Here is a 24146-nt window from a genome sequence, read left to right on the forward strand (position 1 = left end):
ACGGAGGGGGCGGGCCCGTGGCAGGTCTGCTCTGGCCACGGCGGCGGGTCAGAGCAGGAGCTCCTGACGCGGGCCTGGTCTCCTCCACCCGTCCCAGACCCGGGCGCGTCCCAGACCCGCGCACTGGCTCGGGGACAGAGAGAAGCGCATGCGTGCGAGGGGAGGGGAGGCAGCTTTACCTGCCCTTCACCAGTTGGCGGAGAGTGACCAGCTCAGGGTCACACGGCTGGCCGAGGTCACTTCGCACCTCCTCAGGTGGGCAACAAGAAGCGGGGAAGGGGCTTCCCTGGTGGCGCAGTGGTTGAGAGTCCGCCTGCCGATGCAGGAGACACGGGTTCGTGCCCCGGTCCGGGAGGATCCCACATGCCGCGGAGCGGCTGGGCCCGTGAGCCATGGCCGCTGAGCCTGCGCTCCGCAACCGGAGAAGCCACAGCAGTGAGAGGCCCGTGTACCGCCAAAAAAAAAAAAAAAAAAGCAGCAGGGAGGAAGGGGCCCAGCTCAGGTAGGCCGGCCTCTTCCTTTGAGAGGCCCAGCAGTCAGCGTGCCCTCCTCTGCCCCCTCCCCAGTCCCCCTCTGCGACCGAGGCTGGGGTTCAGGGGAGCCAGGGCCTGTTGGGATGGCAGGCCAGAGGGTGGGGCCTCCTCTGTCCCTCCCACACAGGCCTCCCCAGCTCTGGGTCCCCTGGACTGTGACATGAAGTGGCCAGCCCAGTGTGAGCTGCAGCCGGCCACGTGCCTGTCCCCCAGGGAGACAAGTGTTGGCCGGGTCCCAGCTGCTGCTTTGCCGCAGGGTCAGGGCCCTCCTGCCATCCTGGCTCCACTCCGATGGGCACACTTGGTTCTGCTGCGGCCCCGGCCCCCACCAGGAGGGACAGTGTGATCTCGTGAGGGTGACCGGGTAGGACTGAGCAGGCCACCTGATGGCCACGTGACCGCGGTGAGCGCCCAGGGCCACAGGCCTCTGCAGGGCCTGACCCTGAGCCCAGGGCTTTGCTGCCACTGGCTGGAGGGAGGGGAGGGGAGGAAGCGAGGGGCAGCCTGCAGAAGCTGTGATCTTCCTGAGCCACAGGGCTGGGCACGGCGGCTTCCGGGAGGGGTCTTGACGCTCACTCTAGCCCGTGCGGCTGCGCTGTTTCATCTTTACAGCCAACCCTGATGAGAGGTCCTGTCGTGATCTCCACTGACAGCCGAGGACACCGGGGCGTGGACACTCGCCCAGGAGCGCACGGCCAGCGGGTGGCAGAGCCAGGAGTCACCCCCCCCCCCCCCCCGCCCCCGGCATCCTGTCTCAGTCTGGACTCCTGGAGATGACGCCCTTACGATTACGTAACTCACGAGGACTAGAAAGAGACGGAGGGGCAGAGGCGGCTGCTCAACACCTCCCCCCCCCCCCCAAGCACACTTTTCATAGTGGCATTTTGGCCAGATGGAGGCTTTGGGATGGGCTCCACCGTTCACGAGGCGTGAGACCTAGGCGGGTGGTTACCTTCCCCCCGTGTATGCTTTCTCAGCCGTAAAGGGGGCCAGTTGTACCTACCCCACGGCGTTGAGAATGAACACTGAACACTGTCTGCGAGAACGCCCGGCACGTGCTCGGCTGGTACTGGTGACGCCGACCCCGCCCGCGTGTCAGGAGCTGCTGTCAGTTCACTGAGGGAACTGTCCCCGAAAAATGCTGTCAACTACCCGCCAGCGACGGAAGGCCAGCGGCGGGCTCCGAAGCAGAGGCTCGGGTGCTGGTCTCCGTGCTGGCAACAGCCCAGCCTGGGAGGCCGTCCACCAGCTGCTCCCGAGGGAAACGGGGGCGGGGCCCTCCTGCTCCTCGACCGCTGTGCAGCCGCCAGCCTCCCAGGCCCGGTCACAGTCACTTCACCCACGGGCCCAGGGCCGCCGGGACGGCGTCTGCAGTGGCAGAAGGGGCAAGGTCGGCACCTCAGGGACATCTAAGCAGGGGCCTTCACGCCCCTCCCTTCGCTGTTCACTCGGCTGTGACACCACGGTTCCTGGGGACAGTAACAGGCCAGGGCCCCGCCCCCAGCTGCTGTGCACAGGGCAGCCCCGTTTCAGTCCAGCTCGACACCCCACCCTGCTTCTGCGGGTGAGGGCACTTGTGAAGCAGTTACGCTCGCAGGTCTTCAAAGAGCCACGACGACAGTAGGGCCAATGGTCGCCGTGGCCACGAGGCGCACCCCCGTGCAAGGAGCTGGCGGACGGGAGAGGTCCTGGACGCGGCAGCGGAGGGCACGCTCCTGTGACGTCTCCTGTCGCGCCCGCACACGGGGCCGCCCCGCCAGCCTCCGGCCCTGCCTCAGTGCCTCCGGCAGGGCGGCCGGCTGCCACCACACCGCCCAGCTGGGCGCCGCGGCCAGACCAAGGAAGACGTAGTTCGGCCAGTTCAGCCAGGGAGGATGCAGACGCATCCCGGGATGGCGCCCACCCGCTGCTCAGCCACGAGAGAACGCTCGGGGGCTTGCTGGGCACGAGGCACTGCTTTAGGTACTCAGCCCTGGGGTTCCCTTTACAGATGTCACCTCCAGTCGGGCTGGGGAAGGATTTCACAGACAACGGTGCTGAGGCAGCCGCTCAGCTAGCTGGGAAAAGTGAAGCTGACTCCTTCAGCTTTGGTCCTCGTCTGCAAGATGCATGCTCCAGAGATTTGCTCTACCTAACGCGGGAGAATTATTTTTTCACTCTTAAGATGGAGAAGGCATTTTAAAAACGTGCCTACACATCCTAGAAACCAGAAAAAAGAGATGGGTAGAACACAATTCGAATCCTCCTGTAGAAACCCACCTCTCCTCCGTGCTGTCGAGAGGCAAGTGCTCAGCTTAAGGACGGTTGAAAAAAAGGAGGTCTAAGCTTTCTGAGGTTGACCGTGGGTAACTGAAACCCTGGAAAGTAAATCCACGGTAAGGGTGGGCAGCTGTACATGAATTTATACATGTGATAAAATGACACAGAATTATACATACATATCTCATCAACACATATTTCCTGAGTTTGATATTGTACAGTAGTTCTAGAAGATGTAGACATGGGGTAAACAGTGAAGGGTTCATGAGCCCTCTCTGTACTATCTTTGAAATTTCCTGTGAATCCGTAATTATTTTGAAATAAACTATTTTTAAAAGTCAAAAAAAAAAAAAGAAAAGAAAGGATGTCTAAGCTCATGCACAGGTCTAAAGGACCTTGTGTCAGTGTGACGTGGGCGACACCACAGCACCAGCAGCAGGCATCCCACGGGCTGGAACTGCCCTTCCGCAGCCATCGTCCAAGGAGACCCATGTTTAAGGACATCCACAGAAATGCTATTTAGAATACTGAACAAACACGAAAGGAACATTCTAAATGTTGATCCATGGACTTCCCTGGTGGCGCAGTGGTTAAGAATCCGCCTGCCAGTGCGGGGGACACGGGTTCGATCCCCAGTCAGGGAAGATCCCACATGCTGCGGAGCAACTAAGCCCGTGTGCCACAACTACTAAGCCTGTGACCTAGAGCCCGTGAGCCACAACTACTGAGCCCACATGCCGCAACTACTGAAGCCCACGTGCTCTAGGGGCCACGTGCCTCAACTACTGAAGCCCATATGCCTAGAGCCCGCGCTCCACAACAAGAGAAGCCACCACAACAAAAAGCCTGCACACCGCAACGAAGAGTAGCCTCCGCTCGCCACAACTACAGAAAAGCCCCTGCGCAGCAACGAAGACCCAGCGCAGCCAAAAAAAACAATTGATCCACAAGGAACCTGTTAAATTCATATAATAGAATCATACAGCTATAAAAATGACGCAGATCTATCATTACTGACATGAAAAGATGTCTGAGAAAAAAACCTATTTCTGAAGTCACAGAAGAGCAGGTATAGTACAACCCTTTAATGTAAATTTCTCTCTCTCTCTCTATATATATCCATATATACATTCAGCTGTCTAGAATGGTGTTTTGCACAAATGTTAGAAGCTACCCTCTCAGGGTGATGGAGGTACAGATGAATATTCCTGTATACTTCTTTAATAATACATCGATTTCTTTCTTACAGTGCACAGTGATCATGTTAATATACATACATGGAATTTTTTTTTTTCTTCAGAACAGAAAGATTAAGCTTTGTCTACCACCACAAGACAAAAACGGTGTGTTCTTTGCAAGGTTCAGGCAGTAGTTCCTAGGGGTGGGGATGCGGGGGGGGTGTGGACTCTTTTCTCAGCAGGCCCCACCCATTTTCTTCTCCAGCAAAGCAGACGCCAGCACTTTCTGCAACGCCTATAGGAAGAGCTAAATAACCTTCTTCTGGAACGATGTGACCTTGGCACACATAATTAAGAGGAGGCTGGGGTTCTTTATAAAAGAATCTTTGCTATGATAAATAAAGACAACCAACTGTTTTTTAAATTTTTTATTTGGTGTTAACTCCACAAGAAAACAAAAAACCAGTTACTCTGGTGTACGTGAAATCAGAACGATACAACCACGGGGGAAAAAAAGAGCCCAGGAATGGAAAACTGATACTTCAGTGCTACGGATATGCAATGCGCTTCATACCACAGTGCGTTTCAGCGTTTTGCCAACTTTTTAAAAAATGCTTTTTCTTTGTGATCATCCATTTACAAAACTGAAAACCATACTTTCAGCTCTGTCGCTGAAAGCCTCTGGGCTTCAGCCACTTAGCTATGAAAACAAATAAATACATAATCTGTTAATCCCCTTGCCCGCTTATAATCCATTCCCATTCCCCCGTGGAAGGTGCAACGTCTTCCCACTGGCGTGTAGGGAAGGCTGCGCCTTGACCACCTGGAGCCCTTTCGTGATAAAAAGCAGCTGTCCAGAAATCAACTGAGCTAAAGGTTGTGTCTGAAATATATTTATTTGGTCTCGGCTACATAAGCAACGATTTCTAGGATGATCGTCACTGTAGTGATTTTAGGAATTTACAACTTCCAATTCTTTTTTGCCTTTGCTGTTAAATTATATTTCAGTGCAGATGCTAATCAATTTTTAGGAAGCTCTGGAAGAAAGAAAAATACATATAACCTTATAAAGTCTGTAAATAAATAACAGCAACATAAAACCTTACACGCGCACACACGCACACACACACAAACCCACTTTAAAGTGTCAAAGATGTGCTGTATAAAAACAAACCCTGACATGTGGTGAGACCAAACCCAACGGCCCATCAGGTTTCCCACAGTGAGGACAGACAGCGCCGGGGATGACTCCACAGCCCTGGATGGAGTTGTCTGTGTCATCAATTAAGAAAAAGGCAACAAAACCCAATGCTCGAAGCAAATGATGTATTTCTCAGCCAGTTCAGCTCCCAGCTAGTAAATTATGTGTTTACTGCCCGCCAAAATAGTGGCGAAGCTGTCTCACCCATATTAGACTTCCTGATGTCAGACATGCTAAACTGATGTCACACATTGTTTTTTGTTTTTAAAAAAACAATGAGTTGGTTAAAAAAGAAAAACAATTTTAAACGTTTAGGTTTTGCAAATGTTGCTCCTTCTAACTTCAGCCTGTTGCATGGCAGCGTGAAAGCTCAAGGAAGCAACCGTCACGAACGGACGGGACTGGATGAGAGGGACTGACCCCTGGGTTCCCGAGTGACACGGGAAAGCGGGTCCCATGAAGCAATCACACAGGTATGGGAGAAATCAGTACTCTACCCTCCGACCCGCCACACACAGAACTTGCCCAGAACATTCTCGCAAACACAAAATGAGATCTAAGCTACACTAAGTCACAGCCACAGGAGCAGCCCGCTGCAGCAGCCAAGGTCTCTCTGGGGCGCTGGGATGGCCTTTACTGCGTGCCAGACGTGTACAGTCTCAAGTTCTGGGGGCTGCGATTCAGTATCGGTCACCAGAAAAATCTCATCTGCAACTAAGGTCCTCATCGAGTATTGTCAGACGCACCGCAAATAACCCTGCGCGGTGCCTGCGGAAAATGTAACTGCAGCGTTAAGAGCAGGTCGGGGGTGCGCTCTCACCCCGCTTGGCCTCAAACGCTACCCCGTACCTCAAAGCCTTGGCTGCCTCAGGTGACAAGAAAGTCACAAACCATGGTATTGTCCATGATACTCTAGGGGGAACATCCTAAGAGAGAAAACACAGTATTTTGTAAGTCTCTAAAAAGCACACCCTTGTGGTTCCTACGTTAAATGTACATGAGATTTTACTGAATGAAGACCGGGGATGAGTCACCCATGCTGCCCTCTTGCCTTCAAGAAAGGCACTGATCCACTGCAGGGTAAGTATTCATATCCCAGTTCTTGGAGGACAAAGCCTAAATGTTCCAAAGCTAAAGTCTCTGAATAGCGGAAGTGGTTGCTGACACTGCGATGCTAGTAAGGTGATAGTGATGTGACTGCAGCTGGAAGGAAGGTAACTGCAGTGAAGATGCAAAAGGCAGTGATGCTTCTAAGACGAGCACATGCACACCCATTCTTGGTATGACAACACATCTAGTCTATTTCAAATAGCCAAGAATTTAACAGCTTGAAAAAAAAATCTTCAACAGGATAGCTGTCCTCAACTCTAAAATAAGCAAGAAGAGAAAGATAATTACTGATCTGAACCAGTTAATTGAAGAAGAAACCTTAGAAACCTAAGTTGTTGTTTTAGATGAACAGGCCTCACAAAAGGGTACTTTTCGCTCACATATCAATTTTTAAAAATAATTTGTACTACACTCTGCAGGTTTAGAGATGAGTTCGGGAAAAGAGCGCCTCCTCGCTGGGCTCCACCCACGCGCCGCCACCTTCCGAGCCCGTGTCCTCCGAGGCAGAGCTGGCACTGGAGTACATCTTTCTGCGGAAGCCGTTTGCTTTTGCTCCAGAATTTCTCTCTCCTGTGCACCTTGCTTCATAAACAGAAGACACCTAAGATGAAAGGAACAACTGTCAACAGGCCAAAAGCCAGTTATTTTTTCAAAAGGGCTATGTGAGACACTCTATATATGCAGAGATTAAGAAACAAATCGTTGATGTTTTCCAGTGGAGAGTTACAAAAATCTGAAGAGTTTTCCTGTTTGAAAGCAAAACAAACAAGCTTTCCTCCCTGATCTATACGCGATCCCAAGCCCTAATTCTCCATGTTCAACCCCTCAGACAAAAGGCTGCCGATGTCAGGGCTGGATGGAAACGAGTCTCTGAGCGGGGCCTCCACCGGGAGGACGGCACGGCCTTGCCCTGCTGGGGCTCCCGTTCCAGGGGAGAGGACAGCAAGCAGACCGACCAGCACAGCTTCCCAGCTTCCTGCTGCGCTGACCAGCTGGGGGAAGTGGCTGCCGGGCTCTCCAGACAGGAGCGGCGGGGCATCCCCGCCCGCGGCCGAGAAGCAAGCGGTACCACAGAAACAGCCAGAGCTGGCTTGGGACTTCGGGGCTGTGCTTCTGAGTTGGGGGTCCATAGGTATATGGCACCTTTCGGGGATACTTTTGGCTGTGTGGGACTCTCCCCCACCCACAAGATGGTTAGCATCTCTGGCCCTCAGGACACCAAGTGCAAGTGGTAGTCCCTCCCCAGTCATAACACCTGGTGATGCGTCCCTGCACAGTAATTAGCAACATCCTCCTCCCCGCCACAGTGACTAGTAATTCTTCCCCCTCCCCCAGGTGACGAGCAATGCCTCCCTAGTCACCCAGCCACAGTGACTAGCAAAGTCCCCCAAGCACCCGCCCGCCCCCATTTCCAGATGGCAGTACTGTCCCTGGTTGAGAGCCCCCGAGGAAGGAGGACGGAAAGACCACCACGCGCCTGAGGGGGGAGCAGAGGACGCAGGATCAGAGAGGCAGGCGAGGGCAAACACACACGGCCCGGCAGCGAGTGCGCGAGGGCGAAAGGCCATGGCGGTCGGCAGTGGGAGTCGGACTCAGGGCTGAGGGTCATGGCTCAGGTCTGCACTCGGGCTGTGGCTGTGTGGATACACGTTCTGAATCGTTACGGGCCTTTAGTTTTCTCTTCCGCAAAACAACAGCACCTACCTCCCGGGGCGGCTGTGAGACTAAACGAAGTAACCCTCGCGAGGCTGTCCTGCCTCACGGTGTGGGGAGAAGACTGCGGAGGGGAAGGCGGAAGCAGGAAGGCCAAGGCGAAGCCCACGGCGAAGCCCACGGCAGAGGTCCGCAGGGGGCGGTGACGCGGAGGAAGCGCGAACGATGGAGCCGGCTGAGAGGTGGGTGGTCAGCACGGGCACACGGACCGCGTGTGTAGGTGAGAGAAGGAGGAACGAAGAACGAGTTCTGGGTCTGGGGACTGACACCGGGGGGTGGGACATCCACGGAGATGGAGAGACGCTGGGGGACGCCCCCAAACGTCTGCCTCGATGTGCTCGGTCTGACAGGTCCACGGACACCAAGACCACAGGGCGCTCTGGGAGCAATTTCTCACGAGACTTCAACTGACAATGACAATCACACTGAGAAGCCAAGGAAGCTCCCTCCGACTCATTCACCTGCCTGCCTACCAGGGCGAGGCACAGGCCCTGTCCCTGCCCCAGGGGCTCACAGGCGGGGTGGGAGGCGGGCGAGCAGAAAGTGCAGTCAGCTGAGGGGCAGGAATGAGCACCACACTTTGATGGGGAAGAGGGCGACCACCCAAGGAGTTTAAGGGGAGTGACAGGGTCAGATTCGCATGGAGAAACTCCCTCTGGCGGCAGAGTGATGGACAGACTGCAGGGAGAGAGGGAAGCCTTGGCAGTAAGTGGGAGGCGATGCAGACCAAAGGGCCGCGGACGAGGAAGGCCACACCCACAGAGCTTGGTGACAGGGAAAGGCAGTCACAGGACTCCCAGACTCTGGGGGTTGTGGCGGCCGTTTGTAAGTTAGTAATAAGGAGGAGGACAGTCCACTTACCCTATTAAAATCTAACGGCCGCTCTCCGTTACTGGGCGCCTCCTTAGCATCTGGACGCTCTTCTATACCACTCTCTCCCCTGGTATTTGTGTAACATTCTTAGTCATTTTGAATGGAGAAGGGAAGAGGGAAAGGGGGGAAATTTCATTAAGACACAGTTACGAAACATACATTCTTGTTTCATTTTTCAATGAAAAGTCAGATCAATGAGGTCTACAGCCCTCTGGGGATTTTATGAAGTCACTAAAAGCAGACACGTTCAGCACCAGCCAGACAGGGGTGTACGAGGAGAACGTTAGGCCAGTTTAAAAACTCTTCTAACAAATTGTTCACGGAGTTAAAAAGAAAAACAAAAACCAAAAACACACGCCAGCATAACCATGCATTCTTGTTATCCCACCATGAGACATTCATTCAACAAATACGTACTCACACCTCTAAGTGACAGGCCCTGGGAAAACAGGATAAAAAGACCAGCAAGGTCCGAGCTCTCAAGCGCGTACGTGGTGTGGAGGGGGACAGATGATGCACCACGCGTATGTTCACAGAACAAGTGAGCAAAGGAATTTCAGACAAGAGGGGGCGCAACGGAGATAACAAAGCAGGGCAACATCCTCTGTTCCTCCTCAGCTCAGCAGCAACTAAGCCACCCGTGGAACAGGGAGGAGGAAGGTGGCTAGCGCTTTGACTGGGTAAGCGGCTCTCGGAAGGGGACAGGACTGTAAGCTGGAACTGGAAGGAATCAGATAAATCATTTAGTCTAAAGCTTCTCAACCCTGCTTTCGCATTCAAAGCGCCTGGGGAGCTTTAAGAAAAGTCCGGAAGCCCGGCCCGCACCTGAGATTCTGACTGACTTGATCTGGGTATGAGCACTTTCTGAGAAGCTCCCAGGTGAGTCTGAAGCACTCCCAGGGCTGATGCCCACCGGCCTTAACCTGCACTGGCCCCCCAGTCACCTTAACTCCACGGAAAGGGTGTCAGGATTCCACCCCGGCCGCCCGCAGCAGTCACCGCGAGGTGCTGGATGAGCTGCGCGCCACCCCACGCGTCACAGCAGCGGCAGGGCCAGCTCCACGACCATGGGCCCTCCTGCCATCACCGGGGGCGGGCAAGCCTGGGCCCTGCTTGGCCTCCCACAAAAGGCTGTACTCTCCGTGACCTTTGGTCCTGACAGCCTCAGGCCCTCAAACTTACTAGTGTAGGTTCACGAAAAAACCCAGGCTCTGGGATTAGACAGACGTCAGTTGACTGCTGATGATGCTACTTACTTGTGATGGAACTTGGAGCAACTTATCGAACCTCTTGGAGCCCCAGTTCTCTCATCTCTAAAACAGGATCATCATTTGCCCTCGCAGATTTCTGTGCAAGTTCAGAAATCACCTGTGCGCAGCCTCAAGTTCGGGCTGGCACACTCACTAACACCTTCCACAGCTGCTACTAACGAAAGCCCTGGGCTTGGGGCCGGCCCGCCGCAGGACAGCTGGGGAGGACGCCCTGCTCTCCCATGAGGCAGGGAACCCCTCACCCTCACCCTCACCCTCACCCTTTCTGGGCCGTCACCTTTTTCTCAGCTCACCTACCAAGCTCTCATCATCTCCGCGCCCCACCGCGTTTGGTCACCACTCGTACGAGGTGGGGAAGGTAACCATTTCCTTGGCTCGGATATGCCCATAGACGAAGCGGATCCCCCCCACTATTACCTATACTGTTTCCCTGCAGGGCTCTCTCTTTAAAACTCAAATAACACAAACACTTTTCTAAGTGAGCTTTCCAAATGTTCTGAATCCGGTGTATGAGCTCTGGAGACGGACGCGTGGGACAGACTGTGGCACACAGCTGCGAGGCCCTTGTGGTCGGACTCCCTGCTGCCCACCTGACGTGCCCCTACCCCCGGCCCACGTGCCGGGCACACAGGGGCCACAGCGTGTGCAGTCCTGCTGCTGCCCCGGCTGGCGCTCCTGCCCGGACCGCGCCCCAGCCGCCAGGCGCTTGTGTCCTGACTCCCTCAGGTCCTGCTGAGAGGTGAGCTGATCAGGAGGGCAGGGACGACGCCTCTGCGTCCCCAGCCCCTAGAACAGTGCCTGGCATGAGGCAAGCATGCACGAAATATGTGCAGAGTGGGTGTGTGTGTGGGCACACAGCAGGGCGGGGGCTGGGCCTTCGTGCCGACGGGGCCCTCGCTGCCCCTGCTCCACGGCCACACTGCCTCCTCCTCCTTTGGGGCCTCCATCTCCTGACTCACAGGAGAAAGGGACAATCCTCCTTGCCCTCCTTCCCGGGGAGGCTGGAGCTCCCAGCTCAGACTCAGAGCTGCACAGGCTTCTCAGTAATCATCAGCGTGACGTCAGAAGTTTCTGGAGCAGGGACGAGCGTCGGCAGTCACGGCTGCTGAGTGGGTGAGAAGGCCACCTGCTTCCCGGCTAAGCTTCTGCTGAGTCTATGCCCCCACCCCACAGGCTGAAAGCACCACACTTCGTAACGGCACTATGAGGCAACCGTGCAAGGATTTAACTCACGGTCGTGAGTTCAAGGTCATTCAAAGGCCTGGTCACCACACTTATCCACTGAGAGTTTCCCTGCACGCCACTCCACAATATATAAAAAGCTGAATGGACTAACAACCACGTACAGCACCTACAAGGCACTGTATAGATAACCACGGACCTGGAGCTGACAGCTGAAGCGCATTCCTCAGAAAACGGGACAGAGGCTGCAGAGACAGCCCGCGACACAGAGATGGAGCCCCAACTCAGTGTGCTTGGAAGTCACCCCAAGCCGCCCCCCACCCTGGCCCTGCCTGCTCTGCCACCGCATCCCTCCTTCCCTCTGGGTCCTTCCTGCGTGTGGGTGTCCTCTTGCTGCACTGTTCCAGGGTCCCCGGCCCTCGCCGCCTGCACTCCCATTAACTGCAGTTGGGACTCACTCAGCCAGTGCACTGGACTAGACTGAGGTCAAGGTCTGGTTTGCACTCCTATCACCCTGGTGTCTCCCGGGCACCAACTGCAGACAGCTGCTGTGGACAGCAAGCTTCTGGACCACAAGGAGACAGCCTGGACTCAAGCCTGAGCTGCATGGCTAGTGCCTGATTCTGGGCATTCAACTTGAGACTTAGCTTCTTCATCTGAAAACCAGGCTCTCACGGGGCTTGTATAAAAGACTGAAAGCACCTCGTAAGTCATGTAGAGCAACCCAAATACTAGCTAATGATGGAGGAACAGGCCTTTAATAAATGCTGTTAAATAAAAAAGATGCTGAAGGGCTTCCCTGGTGGTGCAGTGGTTGAGAGTCCGCCTGCTGATGCAGGGGACACGGGTTCGTGCCCCGGTCCGGGAGGATCCCACATGCCGCAGAGCGGCTGTGCCCGTGAGCCATGGCCGCTGAGCCTGCGCGTCCGGAGCCTGTGCTCCGCAACGGGAGAGGCCACAGCAGTGAGAGGCCCGCGTACCGCAAAAAAAAAAAAAAAGATGCTGAAAATAAAGACTCTGCTCTATGCTCCCCTTATGACCCTTTGGGAAGGAGGAAGGCAGGGCTGGGGAAGCCGTTTCTTGTGCCCACAGAACAGAGAGAAGCAAACAGTCCCAGCCTCCCCCGCAGTCGGCTGAGGCCAGGCTGCGAGGGCAGGCCAGTGCAGGCGTCCGGAGCCCCCAGCGTGTGCAAGGCCCCACGGGCAGTGAGGGACATCACTGCTCCAGGTTAACTACAAATGAGCTGGGGAGAGACACACACTCGAACATGCAAATACTAACAGGAGACTGACCTGCCCCCAGGGCTCTGACCGGAGAGACCACTGACGAAGTGCTGTAGCTGACAGCCCAGGGGACCACGGAGGTCTGCACAAGCTCAGAGTCTTGAGCTGACCACTCGGCTGCCTCCTTAGTTCTCACTTCTCCCGACATTTCAGATCGGGATCTTTTTATAGCTTCTGAGTATGTCCACCTGGGCGGCTCACAGACTAAAATCATCTTCACCAAATCTGCTACTGCTCCGACGTCCGGTCTCCCCTAACTCCCTCCTGCTGTTCACTACTCACAGAAAGTCACCCAGCGAACTCCGGCATCCTCCACAAAACCTCTCGATGCTGTTCTCCATGCCCCCCCCCACCCCCCGAGTGCCTCAATCCAGGCCTTTATCCTGTCACACCCAGATCACTGCAAGAGCCTAAGAACCCCAGCAGGGGCTCTGCAGTTTTTCAATCCCTTCCCCCCTCCATTCTGCTGCTAGAACTGTTTTAAAAACCACACCTGACGTGATACCCTCCAATGTGAACTCCTTTAAGTGGCCCTCTCCTCCTGCCTGTCCAACTCCGCCAAACTCAGCGCTCCCCCCGCCGCCCCCCGCCACACTCCAGCCTCAGCTACGACCCAGCTGGGCCCAGTGGGTCCCTGTCCCCGAGCCCGACTTGCCGCAGACCCTCGGCCTTTGCTCAGGCCACTCCTGTCATGGGGACTACCTCTCCCCAGCCCTCCCACCGGGGCCCCTCCTGCAGGCCCCCCAGAGCTGAGGACTCCCTGCTCCACCTCTCACGGGGGCTCCCCCTCTCACGGGGAGCAGGCACGGAGCCCGTCAGGGCCGGGGTGCCTCTCCGTAGCGTTTCCACGCCCCGCCCCTCCAGGCTGGGATAGGGGTTAAGGCAGGGTCCAGTCCTCATGCATCTCTGCGTCCCCAGTGCCTGACAAACGCTGGCCACACAGAATGTTTTTGGACTGATTTTTACAGCAAAAGAATTTACTGCTTTTAATGAATTAGACATCTGAGTGGATGAATCAATGACCTAACGCAGGTCTTCTTACCTTCACATTCTGAGGCAGGAAAAAGAGGAGAGTACAAGGCTTTTTCCCACCAGGTCTGTTTTTCTTGACTTCTATTCATTCCTTGTACATCAGTGTTCAATACAGGAAACTGTTTAGATCAAACCAAATATAGACAAAGTTCACAAACTTCCAAAATAAAGGGGAAAAAATTCAAGCGTTATTAACTATGGACTACAAACCCAGGATTTTTTAACTGGTGAGGTTCTTTTTGACTTTTTGTTTTTACTGTTCTAGACAAGGTGAATACAGAAAGCCAACGTGTTCATAGCATACAAAGGAAGTTTTTCTTAAAAACACTTATATTGCAAATGGAATAAAAAGTCTTTTCAAAAACCACAACAAAACTCTTACGAGGCAAAACCATAAGGAAACAGCCTCAAATAAGGCAAGTTTTTAGATTCTGGAAGTACAGAGATAACGGGGTGGCTAGTGTGAGGTGCTCGAGAGAACGTGAGGAGGACCCTCTTCTCCTTTATAATTGTTATATGTCTTTATAATTGTTATAAAGACATTAGGTTGGTAACTCTGCCTAGGTTGGTAGGCAGAGTTACCAACCTAATGTCTTTATAACAATTAGCTGCTTCGATGAGAACCAGAAGGAAGTTGAGACTAAAACCAAGTAATAACACTGATAGTAATTCAAATTCAACACAGGAAACAGACATCGAAATGAGAGGAGGGCAGGACTCCTGAGAGCAGGAATGACCCCGTACTCCGTGCACATCCACAGCCCTGGCAGAGGGGAAGGCGCTCACGCCCACCCCTCGCTGGTGGAGCTCTCAAGTCCCAGCTGGACGTGCCCACCTGTCTGGGCAGCAAGGACTAGATGCAGTGTGGCTGTCACGCATGATCGAGGAGTGTCCTCGTGAGCGGTCGTCAGAAGACGTGGCCAGGGGCAGCCACCCCGGGGACATCCTGGTATTGCTGGGGTCTTCCACGCTGCTGCCTCACTGTGCCTGACAACAGGCCCTGCCAGGCTCAGTAAGGCCTGCTTTCGGCATCTCTGTAACTCCCATCACCCATCCCAGTCTCAGGAAGTGTCTGCTCGATGCATACGACCTGTACACACTGCATACACCTGTGTTTCAGGAGACATTTCATTACATGTTCAAGTTCAAAACCTGAACTGTCTTACAACCGATGATCTTCAGTTCTCTAACAGGATTTTGTTACTCTCCTAAACAAAGTAAATTATTTTACTTTATCAAGAACTTTTTGATTCAGTAATGTGTGATTTTTATTACTTACTAAACGGGAAATGTATTTCAGATTCTGATTTTCATGTAACTTTTCAGAAGTACCCCTCAATTAGAAACTGAAGAATTGTGCTGTCTACCCAGAGTGGTCAGTTAACCTTCACCATTTTCTCCTGCAGTATATTCTAACAATAAAAATTAGTAAACCTATTAGATAAACAGATAGCAAGGGCAACAGCGACAACAAGGCCAGGGTTAACGCAAATGAAGCCAGCAACATGCCAGGTCTGTAGTTAATTCAAGGTTGACTCCTGCGTCTGGCACATAACTCACAGCACTATGAGGCCCTTCTGGAAAGGCTCCGCCTTCTCTCCAAGGCATACCTGTCTGCGAACAGATTACTTGGTGCTATCCAGGAGGAGCAAGGATGGCTCCCTGGACAGAAGTCTCCCGATCGTCCCCAAGGCACTATCGAAGAGAGATGGATTTGAAGGTAACAAGTTCCTATTTGAGAAGGAAAGTGTGTGGGGCAGGCTGAGGAAGGATCAGTGTTTTATTCATGTGAGTGCTGTCAGACTGCTTATCTTTAATCCTTTCTTGAGATTGTGCAAGTGAGGTAAAGAGTAAGAAAGGGGGAGAATTCACCGGGACAGACAGGATGCGGTGGGAGAAAGCAGGCTGGAGGGACCGAGGTGTAGCCGGGGGGCTGGGCCAGCATGAACAGCAGGTGAGACACAGGCAGGACCAGACGTGTGTGAGCACAAGGCAGCAAGCGCACCTTACTGATCTTCACACCTCCAGGAACAGGGCCTGGCACAAAGCAGATACTCCAGGTCTGCTGGCCTCAAGAAAAGGCTCCCCCTGGCCAAAGTCCCTGATTATCTAGCACACCACTTTCTCTCTCCCTCCCCTGCTGAAATCACTGTTAGACCATGCCGACTCTGGCATAGTTTTAGGATTTTTTCTGCATCCTCCATTTGAATGTCAATTCCAACAGCAAGGACTTATTTTTCCTGTTTTCTGTTACACCGAATACACATTATGACATCTTTCCACTTAGCTATTTCCAATTTTTAGGCTGCAAAAGATAACCAGGCTTTGCTTAAATAATGTCTGTTTAATGTATTAATTCAACTTCTGACTTGGTTGAGAATGAAAAGCATGAAGAAAGAATGGAAGAAGTGGAAAACGGACCAGAACACAAGCTTGGGCGATCCAGGCGCACCTCTGCCTTAGCAGCGCTCTCCCGCTCCCTCCGGGTAGCTTCTTGGCTCACGTGCCACCTGGGAGCCCTTCTTCAGTGGTACCTTGGCAAGGAAGCCTGCCCTTACTCCGCATTTATCATGGCAAACCCCTCCAAGCACTCCCATCCCACCACGTCCCTTATCCGGCTCTTCTTTTCCACAGCATTGGGATTCTAACATACTGTGTAACTTCATATTGTTGATTGAATATACCTCCACAAACGCAGGGGTCTTTGTCTATTCCTTTATTAAACCTAGCACCTAGAATAGCGCCCAGACATAGTAGGCTCTTAATAAATATTTAATGTATGAATGAAACAGTAAAAAAAAAATTAAAAAAAGAGAGAAGAACATGAACTTAATCCAGAAAGGCTTATCAGAAACGTCTTTAGCCACAGATGTAATACTCAGAAATTCTTTAGAAGGTGAAAGTTAGGTAAAGGCTCACTGCTTTAAATGCTCACTAGACAGTCCTAGTTCTGGTGAAGAGAAAGGTGAGTTCTGCTCTGGGAACAGAGCACTGAACAGTGCCCTCTGACACAGTCAGCTCTCAGTTATTTGCCTCACAAAAGGAAAAGAAAGCCTCCTATAATAAGCCTTGTTCTTTGGAAAAGGAGAGAGAAAATGTAAATGAAGAGATACCCTGTGCAACGGAGACCAGTAAGGGACACTGCTGTCCTAAGTTTTCCTTTACTGACAGGAAGTGCCCCATTCTGGAAGGAACTTGGGCTCTGCCCTTACACTGGGGTCTGGGGCAGGCATCCCACCCTCTGGGCCTACACGCCCGTAGCCGCCACGGCGGGGATAAGCCCATGGCGGCAAGTCACTACAGGCATTCAGTAGGGTAGTGGTGGCACAGCAGTGGGCACAGAGCCAGCACAGCGGGGCTGGGACCGAGCACCCTCCCCTCAACAGAGCGTTCCAACTCCCCTGGCACACTCCTCGCGGGAGGCCTCCTCTGCTGGACTGGACTATGGTTTCCCGGAGACAGGGCGGGGCCTTCTACTGCTTCTCTGCGCCTTAAAGCGCACGACATGGAGGCAGCAATCAAGCAGATGACACAGAGAACACTCTTGCACAAACTCACGCACAAATAACGGACTCCTGGCGCACTGCTCCTCGGCTTTTAGCTCCTACTTCAGCAGCCACGACCTAAACGTTGGCAGCTCCCCTGCACACGTGAGAAATTTCAAGCCCCTCTACCTTCGTGCGCGCTGTTGCTTCTGCCTAGAGCGTCGTGCCTCCTCCTTTCTGCCCTGGATGCTCAGGTACGTGCAAAAGCCCTCCTCAACTCTCACGGGCTGGGTCGGGTCTCCTCTGCGATCCCACGGCACCCTATGCTCACCCTCCCCAAGCCACCCACCATGTTACCCAAACAGCCTAAAAGATAAGGAGCTGGCTAGGAAATTTTGGTACATCCATACAATGGAATAATATGCAGAAAATAAAAAAGAAGGGTGATTATAATAAAGTCATTTCAGTTAAAAAAAAAAAGTAGGAGGAAACATACGTGAACAGGTATTTGCTCTCCAAGCACACAGTATCCTCGGAGGATACACACCGGGACCCACACTCATGGCTGCTGCTGGGGAGGGACCTGTGCACTGTGTACATACCCTCCTGTAACTCCTGAATTTGAACCACAGGAGTGAATTACCTAGGTCAAGGAAAAGAAGTGATCTGTTTGCCAACTGGTCTTCAGTACTAGACTGAACTCTCCCTCTCCCAGGGCAAGGTCAGTGTCTTGTTCATCCAGGTCACTTACCTTAGCGATGGGCACAGAACGTGTAAATGTTTAATAAATGTTTGCTGAACTGAACTCCACTAAATTTTTGAAAAGGATCATAATTCATGTTGCTGGGTACAATTCTATTAGAAATCCTACCTTCTAGACCACTTGCACTGAAACAGATTGGCAGCTAGTGACTTAAAACAGAGCTTGGCCCTCTGTAAAGACTGCCCTCACTCAGGAAAGGAGGGGAAGACGACCCTGGCAGGAGCTCCCCAAGACCGACAGGTAGTGTGAGAGAGTGAAAAGGCACAGATTCTGGCCCCAGCCTGTCCTTTCAGGCCACCCTCAACCTTTCTGTACCTCAGATGAATCTCTGAAGTTAGCTCCAACCTGGCTCTGAACTGTAAGCGATTCTGCTGAGAGACCAGGGCTGTGAGGACCGAGGACAGCTAGGATATCGGACAACCTCAGTGTCCTCTGAGGACTTTACTGGCAGCTAAGACCTTTCAAGACAACCCAGAATTCTGGTAACACATAAGTACGTCAACGTACTAGAAAGCTAAGGAACATGGTAATGGTATGATGCAGAATCTCACTCCTTTCTTCTTTTTCTTTCTTCCCAATCTGGAACCAGGTGAAATACAAAGTACATAAAGGAATTTTTAAGGAAGAAAAGTGGGGCAATACACAAACAGATAAGACCTAACAACATTATTTTTTGTTGTTGTTCTGAGCAGTTCAGACTTCAGCGTTTCAGTGGGGTTCAACTCATGTCTAAACATCCCCAGGCCAGCTCATGGGAGCACTGACTCTCGAGTTGCCTGTGGGGCTTCCGACCATCACATGCACTCAGGGCCACACGTCAGCACCTAGCTGACAAATGAGTAAGGCATGACCTGTATCCATAAGGCGCTTATAATCTAATGAGGAAAGTACATCGATGACTCATGAAAAAGGGCAAATGCAATTAAAAGAAGAGGCATAGAGCACATGAAAATTAAAAGAAGGGAGAAATGATTTCTGATGCAGGTGGGGATGCAGCAGGGGAGAGAAGAGGAATGAGGGATGCGTCAGTGGGAGACGTGGGAGCCTGAGGGAGCCTCATGGTACCAGTGGGACTGAGCCATGTGAAGGGGGGTCGGAGTGTGCGGGGGTGGGGACAGATGGGAGGAAGGGCGACACAGCTGCTCTCCAGCCACAGGTGGCCTGACTTCTAAACACCTCCAACTGTCTTCTTAAAAGCTGCGCCTGGAAAAAGGCCAGGCACTGCTATATCAAATAATGGCTGCAAATGGGCAGAGCACTGTGCTTTTTCTGTGAAACAGGTTATTGCCTTAAGTGTTATCTCTTGTACACTCACTCAGTTTAACCTCGAATCACTTCTTAGGAACAGTCAAATGGTACAATGACTCCCATTAACAAAGCTATTACTATTAACCTCATCTGATAGGCTGACCCGTATCATTCATGTAACCTCGGGAATAGGTACTTTGTATAAAGCAAAGTCCACCTGTACGGGTTTTGTAGAAGCTATTTTGTTGCATTTGGATTGTGGCTTAATTTTTACATGTTCCACGACAAATTTTAGAGAATTCTGTAGAGATGTAATTTATTTTACATGTAAAACATAAGTTTCAATAAGCTAATCAGTGTTTCAGAGACAATTAGACAGGCTTCCTATGTAAAGAAACCCTTTGCTGCCACTTCTGAAGAGCAAAGGACTGTCTGAAGAGTAAATAGCGACTTCTGGATTCATCAATTTTTGAAAGCTGGAGCACTTATATGCCAGGCTTTGCTTTAAGCATAGTACGTGCACCTTAAGACAACACGGAAACATCTCATATCCTGATTTATTTAAAAATGTCTTTGCAGAAAATGTCTACTGTCCAGTTCAAATTTATGAATATCAAATCCACGTTAAGTCCTTCTGTAAAAATCCTCAGAATGCTAAGTTTTAAGACATTTAAACTAAATTGCCAATAATTTAACCCTATCTTTCACTGTCTGAAATGACTGTTCTTTAGAATTAAAGTCTGATCAAATGCTTTTACCAAATACCAATACACACTGACACATACCTCTTCCAGCTGTCCTGAAGAAACTGGATTATCTTCGTAAGCAGGGAACTGACAACCTGCTTTGCAACTGCAAAAATTATTAATTTCTTCTTCACATTGTGCCATTATTTTACAATTTGCTTCTGAGCTTTCTAAATCGATTTCCAGAGACTCATTCAGGCTACATTCCAAACACTGATTCTGCTTTCCTACTGGCAGAATCCCAGCTGATTCCTCCTGGGAATCAAGTGATGTTTGAGCACTCTTTTCCATTCCAGATTTTTTTAACCTGGGAAGGAATTTTCCAGACTCAAGCTCTGATTTTCCATAGTAATGGCCTTCCTTCTCTGCATCTTCTTCCAGTGGTTTGAGATCTGCCTGTGGATCTTCAAATGCATCGACTTGAGAAGGAATGGGGATGTTTGCTTCATCTTTTTCAGATTCAAATTCTGACTCGCTTCCTCCTCCTGGGGACAGTTCAGATGCAGAAATTGGGCGAAAGTGAGTCCTAGGAGAGATCCGAATAGCCCTGTATTGTGTTCTGTCAACGCCGCATATCCTGGGGTGGAGAACTTCACTGTCTGAATCAGAGCAGAGGATTGATTTCGGTTTAAAACTAGGACTGAAAGATGCAATCCCTTCGGGTTCAAACGAACATTCTACATGAAGAACTTGTGAAAATGGATTGCTTAAGTCAAAGGAAGAGAATGAATATTCAAGTCCAGGATCTTCAACTTGAAAGTTACCACAAGCTCCTAATAAGTCTTCATGGAAGATAAAAGAAAACCCCTTATTCAATCCGTTTTCCCCACTCTTCGGCTGGTCATTCTGTTCAAATGACACGAAGGGTTTCCATAACTGCCTGTGACCAGGAGCAAAACTGTTTCCTGGGGTCATAAAGACATCTGTACCAGCTATTGTCACCACGTCGGAAGCTGCACACTGTAACAAACTTCCTTTTGTGTGACTGGGTGGTACTACTGCCCATTCCCCATCGCTATTAAAGGTTTTGAGCTCTCCATAAACTCCTCCAAGAATGAACGAGTTCTCTTTATCTTGGGCCACATCCCAAGGTTTAGAGGGGGTAGTATAGTCACCACCATCCACCTTTGATAGCTCACCGGAAACAAAAGCTCTTTTCTCTGGGTTCTCCTTCTGTCCCTCCCACAGATGATATTCTGATCTCTGCACAGCCTTGTTAGGCTCCTGGAGGGGCTCCATTTTAGCTTCAGCATCCAAACAGCAGCAGTAGTTATTTACATCTGTCGAAAACAACTCATCCTCGATCCTTTCTACTTCTACCACAGCTACAGAATTGCTATCTGCCATCTTTGTCCAAATGTTTTTAATAACCCCTGAGCTGTAGCCATCTCCACGTGGGCTGCTTTCACTACATACCTGTGTAGTCTCAAAGCTTTTGTTTTCCGTTTTTTGTTCTAGCTGAATACCACAGACAGATTCTAGCTTGGATTTTTTTTGGAAAACTAATGTCGGAATTTCTCCTAAAGTTCTACTGTTCTGCTGGCAAGTTTCATCTTGCAAAAAATCTAGAAGTTCTTCATCTACATAATTTGACGAGACTCTAGGAACTACGTAATTCATATCGTCTGCGTTAAACTGTGTGGATTCTTCAAACTGAATGTTTAATGTCTCATTGTCTGAACGTGTTTCTTCTGAATGGGACCATGGACTACAAGTTCTTGTTGAAAGATTAGAACAGTGTTCATTTTCTTCAAAGGCACTATTTTTGGTCCATATTAGTAATCTAGACTGTGTTTTTCCAAGCACATTAGCACTAGAATCTGTATTTTCATTTCCCAAGTTGAGTGTTTCAAAAGAAAATGGTATAACAGAATTACTGCATTGCACTTCAAACACTGAAAAACAAGAGTTTATACCAGATCCTTCATTAATATCTGAGAAGAGCTCTTGATTGCCAGCAAGCAAATGCGGATTGAGCACTGTGCTGTCTAAGATCGGGGAGAGTCTAATTGGAGAATCTCCTCCAAAACTCTCCCCGTCGGCATCGCCAGAGCTGGATGAACAGCACTCCCAGAACTGAGCCAGACTGCCAAGGTCTTGCAGGAATAAGCCCTCAGCACCCACAGAGCTGGTAGAATCTGTCCATATTGCACGTTCCCCTTGCAACTCCATTCCATCTAACACTATGCAACATTCTGCCTCAAAATCTGTCTTCTCTTTGCTTTTCTGTCGAATCATATTCAGAATCCGACTTTCTCCTTGCGTTGTTTCTGAGGCACCAGGATCCAACATGGATTGGTCAATGTCCACTTCATAGAAGTGTGTTAATTCTGATAGATGAATGTCATCCAAGTATCTGCTGTCCTCCGGTAGAGGACAGAATGAGGTCCCCGTGAGGTCAATATCCTCATTTATAACTGCAGGCATTTCTACAAAATGACCATCAATGAAAGTACCTGCTGCGAGGTATGTTTTATGAATATTATTGTTGCTGATACGAAGACCATGCACTGATTCAGACAATTCTTCTACTGCTTCTGAGGTCAGATCACTTGTATCTTGCCTGTTTCGGTATGTGGTCTCTAGTTTACTTTTCCTGCTCAAAGGAACAAAATACTCAGCAATCGGTTCGGTGTACCACAGCGGCTCCTCTTTGTACTCTCTGTCGGCTCTGCTCTCCAGGTACAGGTCTCTCCCTTCGGTGCTGCCGGCGTCTTTCCTGCCCATCTCCTTCAGCGGCCTTTTAGCCCGCTTGCACAGCTGTTTGGTGGAGCCGCCGCTGCTGCTGCTGCTGCTTCCGGCATGCACGCTCCTTTCCGCCTTTTCGCCATGCTTCAGTGAAAGCCTGCTCTGCCCATTCCGCCCTTTTCTGCTTCGGATTTCTCGTGTCTTGTGTCTCACTTTCACACACTTCGTGGATGCTTTTAATTCTCCCTGATTACCACTTGAGCTCGAGCCTCCTTCGCTGGAGCCGGAAGACCAGGAGCGAGGGCGCATCTTTCCTTCAGGCTTATGTCGGATTTGCTTTTTGTACAAAGCAGGCTTCTCCTCACCTGTGCCACTCCTAAATTTGTTCTCCTTCTCATTTTGACTCTTGCTCTGGGTTTTCTCGTGCACAGTGGTGGGCATGTCGCTGCTTCTCTCCTTGATGAGCTCACCTTCGCTGTTGCAGTCCTTCGGGGAGGACGTGTCTGTGCTAGCTGGTGGGGCTGTGGACGATGAAGAAGAGCTAGGGTAAGAACAGACTGTAGACTTGTTCCACACAGTCAGGATTTCTTGCAGGCAAACTGGTTTCTCAGAAAGTGGTGGAAATGCTTCATAGTACCTGAAAAACAAGTAGAGAGTTCAAAAGTGGGCGCTCAGACGTATCAGATGTAGTAAAAACATCACCGATCAGAGAAACGGGATATTTCATTTCAATAGAGTCAGTGTTTACGTCACCCATGAATTAGTAACTTCTTAAAAATTAATAATACCGTAAAATATACTTTATACTTAGTTCTATGGATCAAGCACCCTTACATTCAGCAGTGAGATAAGCACTATAGGAATATTTAGAAAATACGTTAAGATGACTTTGATCTTTAAAATTTGGATTTTCATAAGTCACTAGTTACAAATTAATACAGTGGAAAGAATGTAATATTTTGATACGAAATATCTGAATTTGAATCTCAGCTCAGTCATTTACTATGCTTGTGACTTTAAGCTAATCATGTAATGTCTTGGTCCATTTCCTCACCTGTAAGATAGTGATACTATGACTTACCTCACAAGGCTGTTATGAGCACTGGAAACAAATGTAGGTGAAAAGCTGGATAGCAAAGCAGTCGAGGGCATGAGCTCTGAAGCCACACTCCCTGAGTTTGAATCCTCACTCTGCTATTGCCTAGCTATGTGACCTTAGGCACGGTCCTTAACCTCTCTGTGGCCTAGAAAACGGGGTAATTATAGTATCTATCTCACAGAGTTGTGAGGAGTAAAGGAATTAACATGCGAGATGAGTCAGTGACTGTTATTATCGAATCTTTTCTCAGGAGGCAAGTGCAATGCCCAGCATTAAGCAGACCCTCAGAAATGGCAGGTTTCTTGGAATTCAAGTGTTCAGAAAAGGGGATGCTGGTGAGGCCTAGAACAATCAGACAAAGCGGACCACAGCTGAGCCTTGATGTTCCAGCTACGCAGCGGTCTGGCGAGTACTGTGAGGCACGGGAACCTGTGTGAGGACACGAAGATGCTGTGCCTCGTCAGACCAGCAACCACTGGAAA

At 50.7% G+C, this 24146-nt stretch overlaps 1 protein-coding gene across 7 annotated transcripts in view; it reads right to left on the reverse strand.

Annotated features, from left to right (window-relative positions):
- Positions 1–4383: 4383 nt before the first annotated feature.
- The window catches only part of KIAA0232 (KIAA0232 ortholog), a 92056-nt gene continuing 72293 nt past the window's right edge, over positions 4384–24146 (reverse strand). For 3 of the 7 annotated variants that reach the window (XM_019927970.3, XM_073804819.1, XM_073804820.1), the window contains 4 exons: positions 19917–23202; positions 13646–13754; positions 8856–8953; positions 4384–6882 (listed from right to left, as the gene is read on the reverse strand). In XM_019927970.3, coding sequence (XP_019783529.2) covers positions 6703–6882; positions 8856–8953; positions 13646–13754; positions 19917–23202 — 3673 coding nt within the window. In that variant the 3' untranslated portion in view covers positions 4384–6702. Of the gene's footprint in view, positions 6883–8855; positions 8954–13645; positions 13755–14470; positions 14745–19916; positions 23203–24146 lie in introns of those variants that run through there. The other 4 variants (XM_033856668.2, XM_019927973.3, XR_004526591.2 and 1 more) reach the window with 3 other exon arrangements.

The sequence above is a fragment of the Tursiops truncatus genome, chromosome 5 (assembly GCF_011762595.2).
Source record: "Tursiops truncatus isolate mTurTru1 chromosome 5, mTurTru1.mat.Y, whole genome shotgun sequence".
NCBI classification, from domain to species: Eukaryota; Metazoa; Chordata; class Mammalia; order Artiodactyla; family Delphinidae; genus Tursiops; species Tursiops truncatus.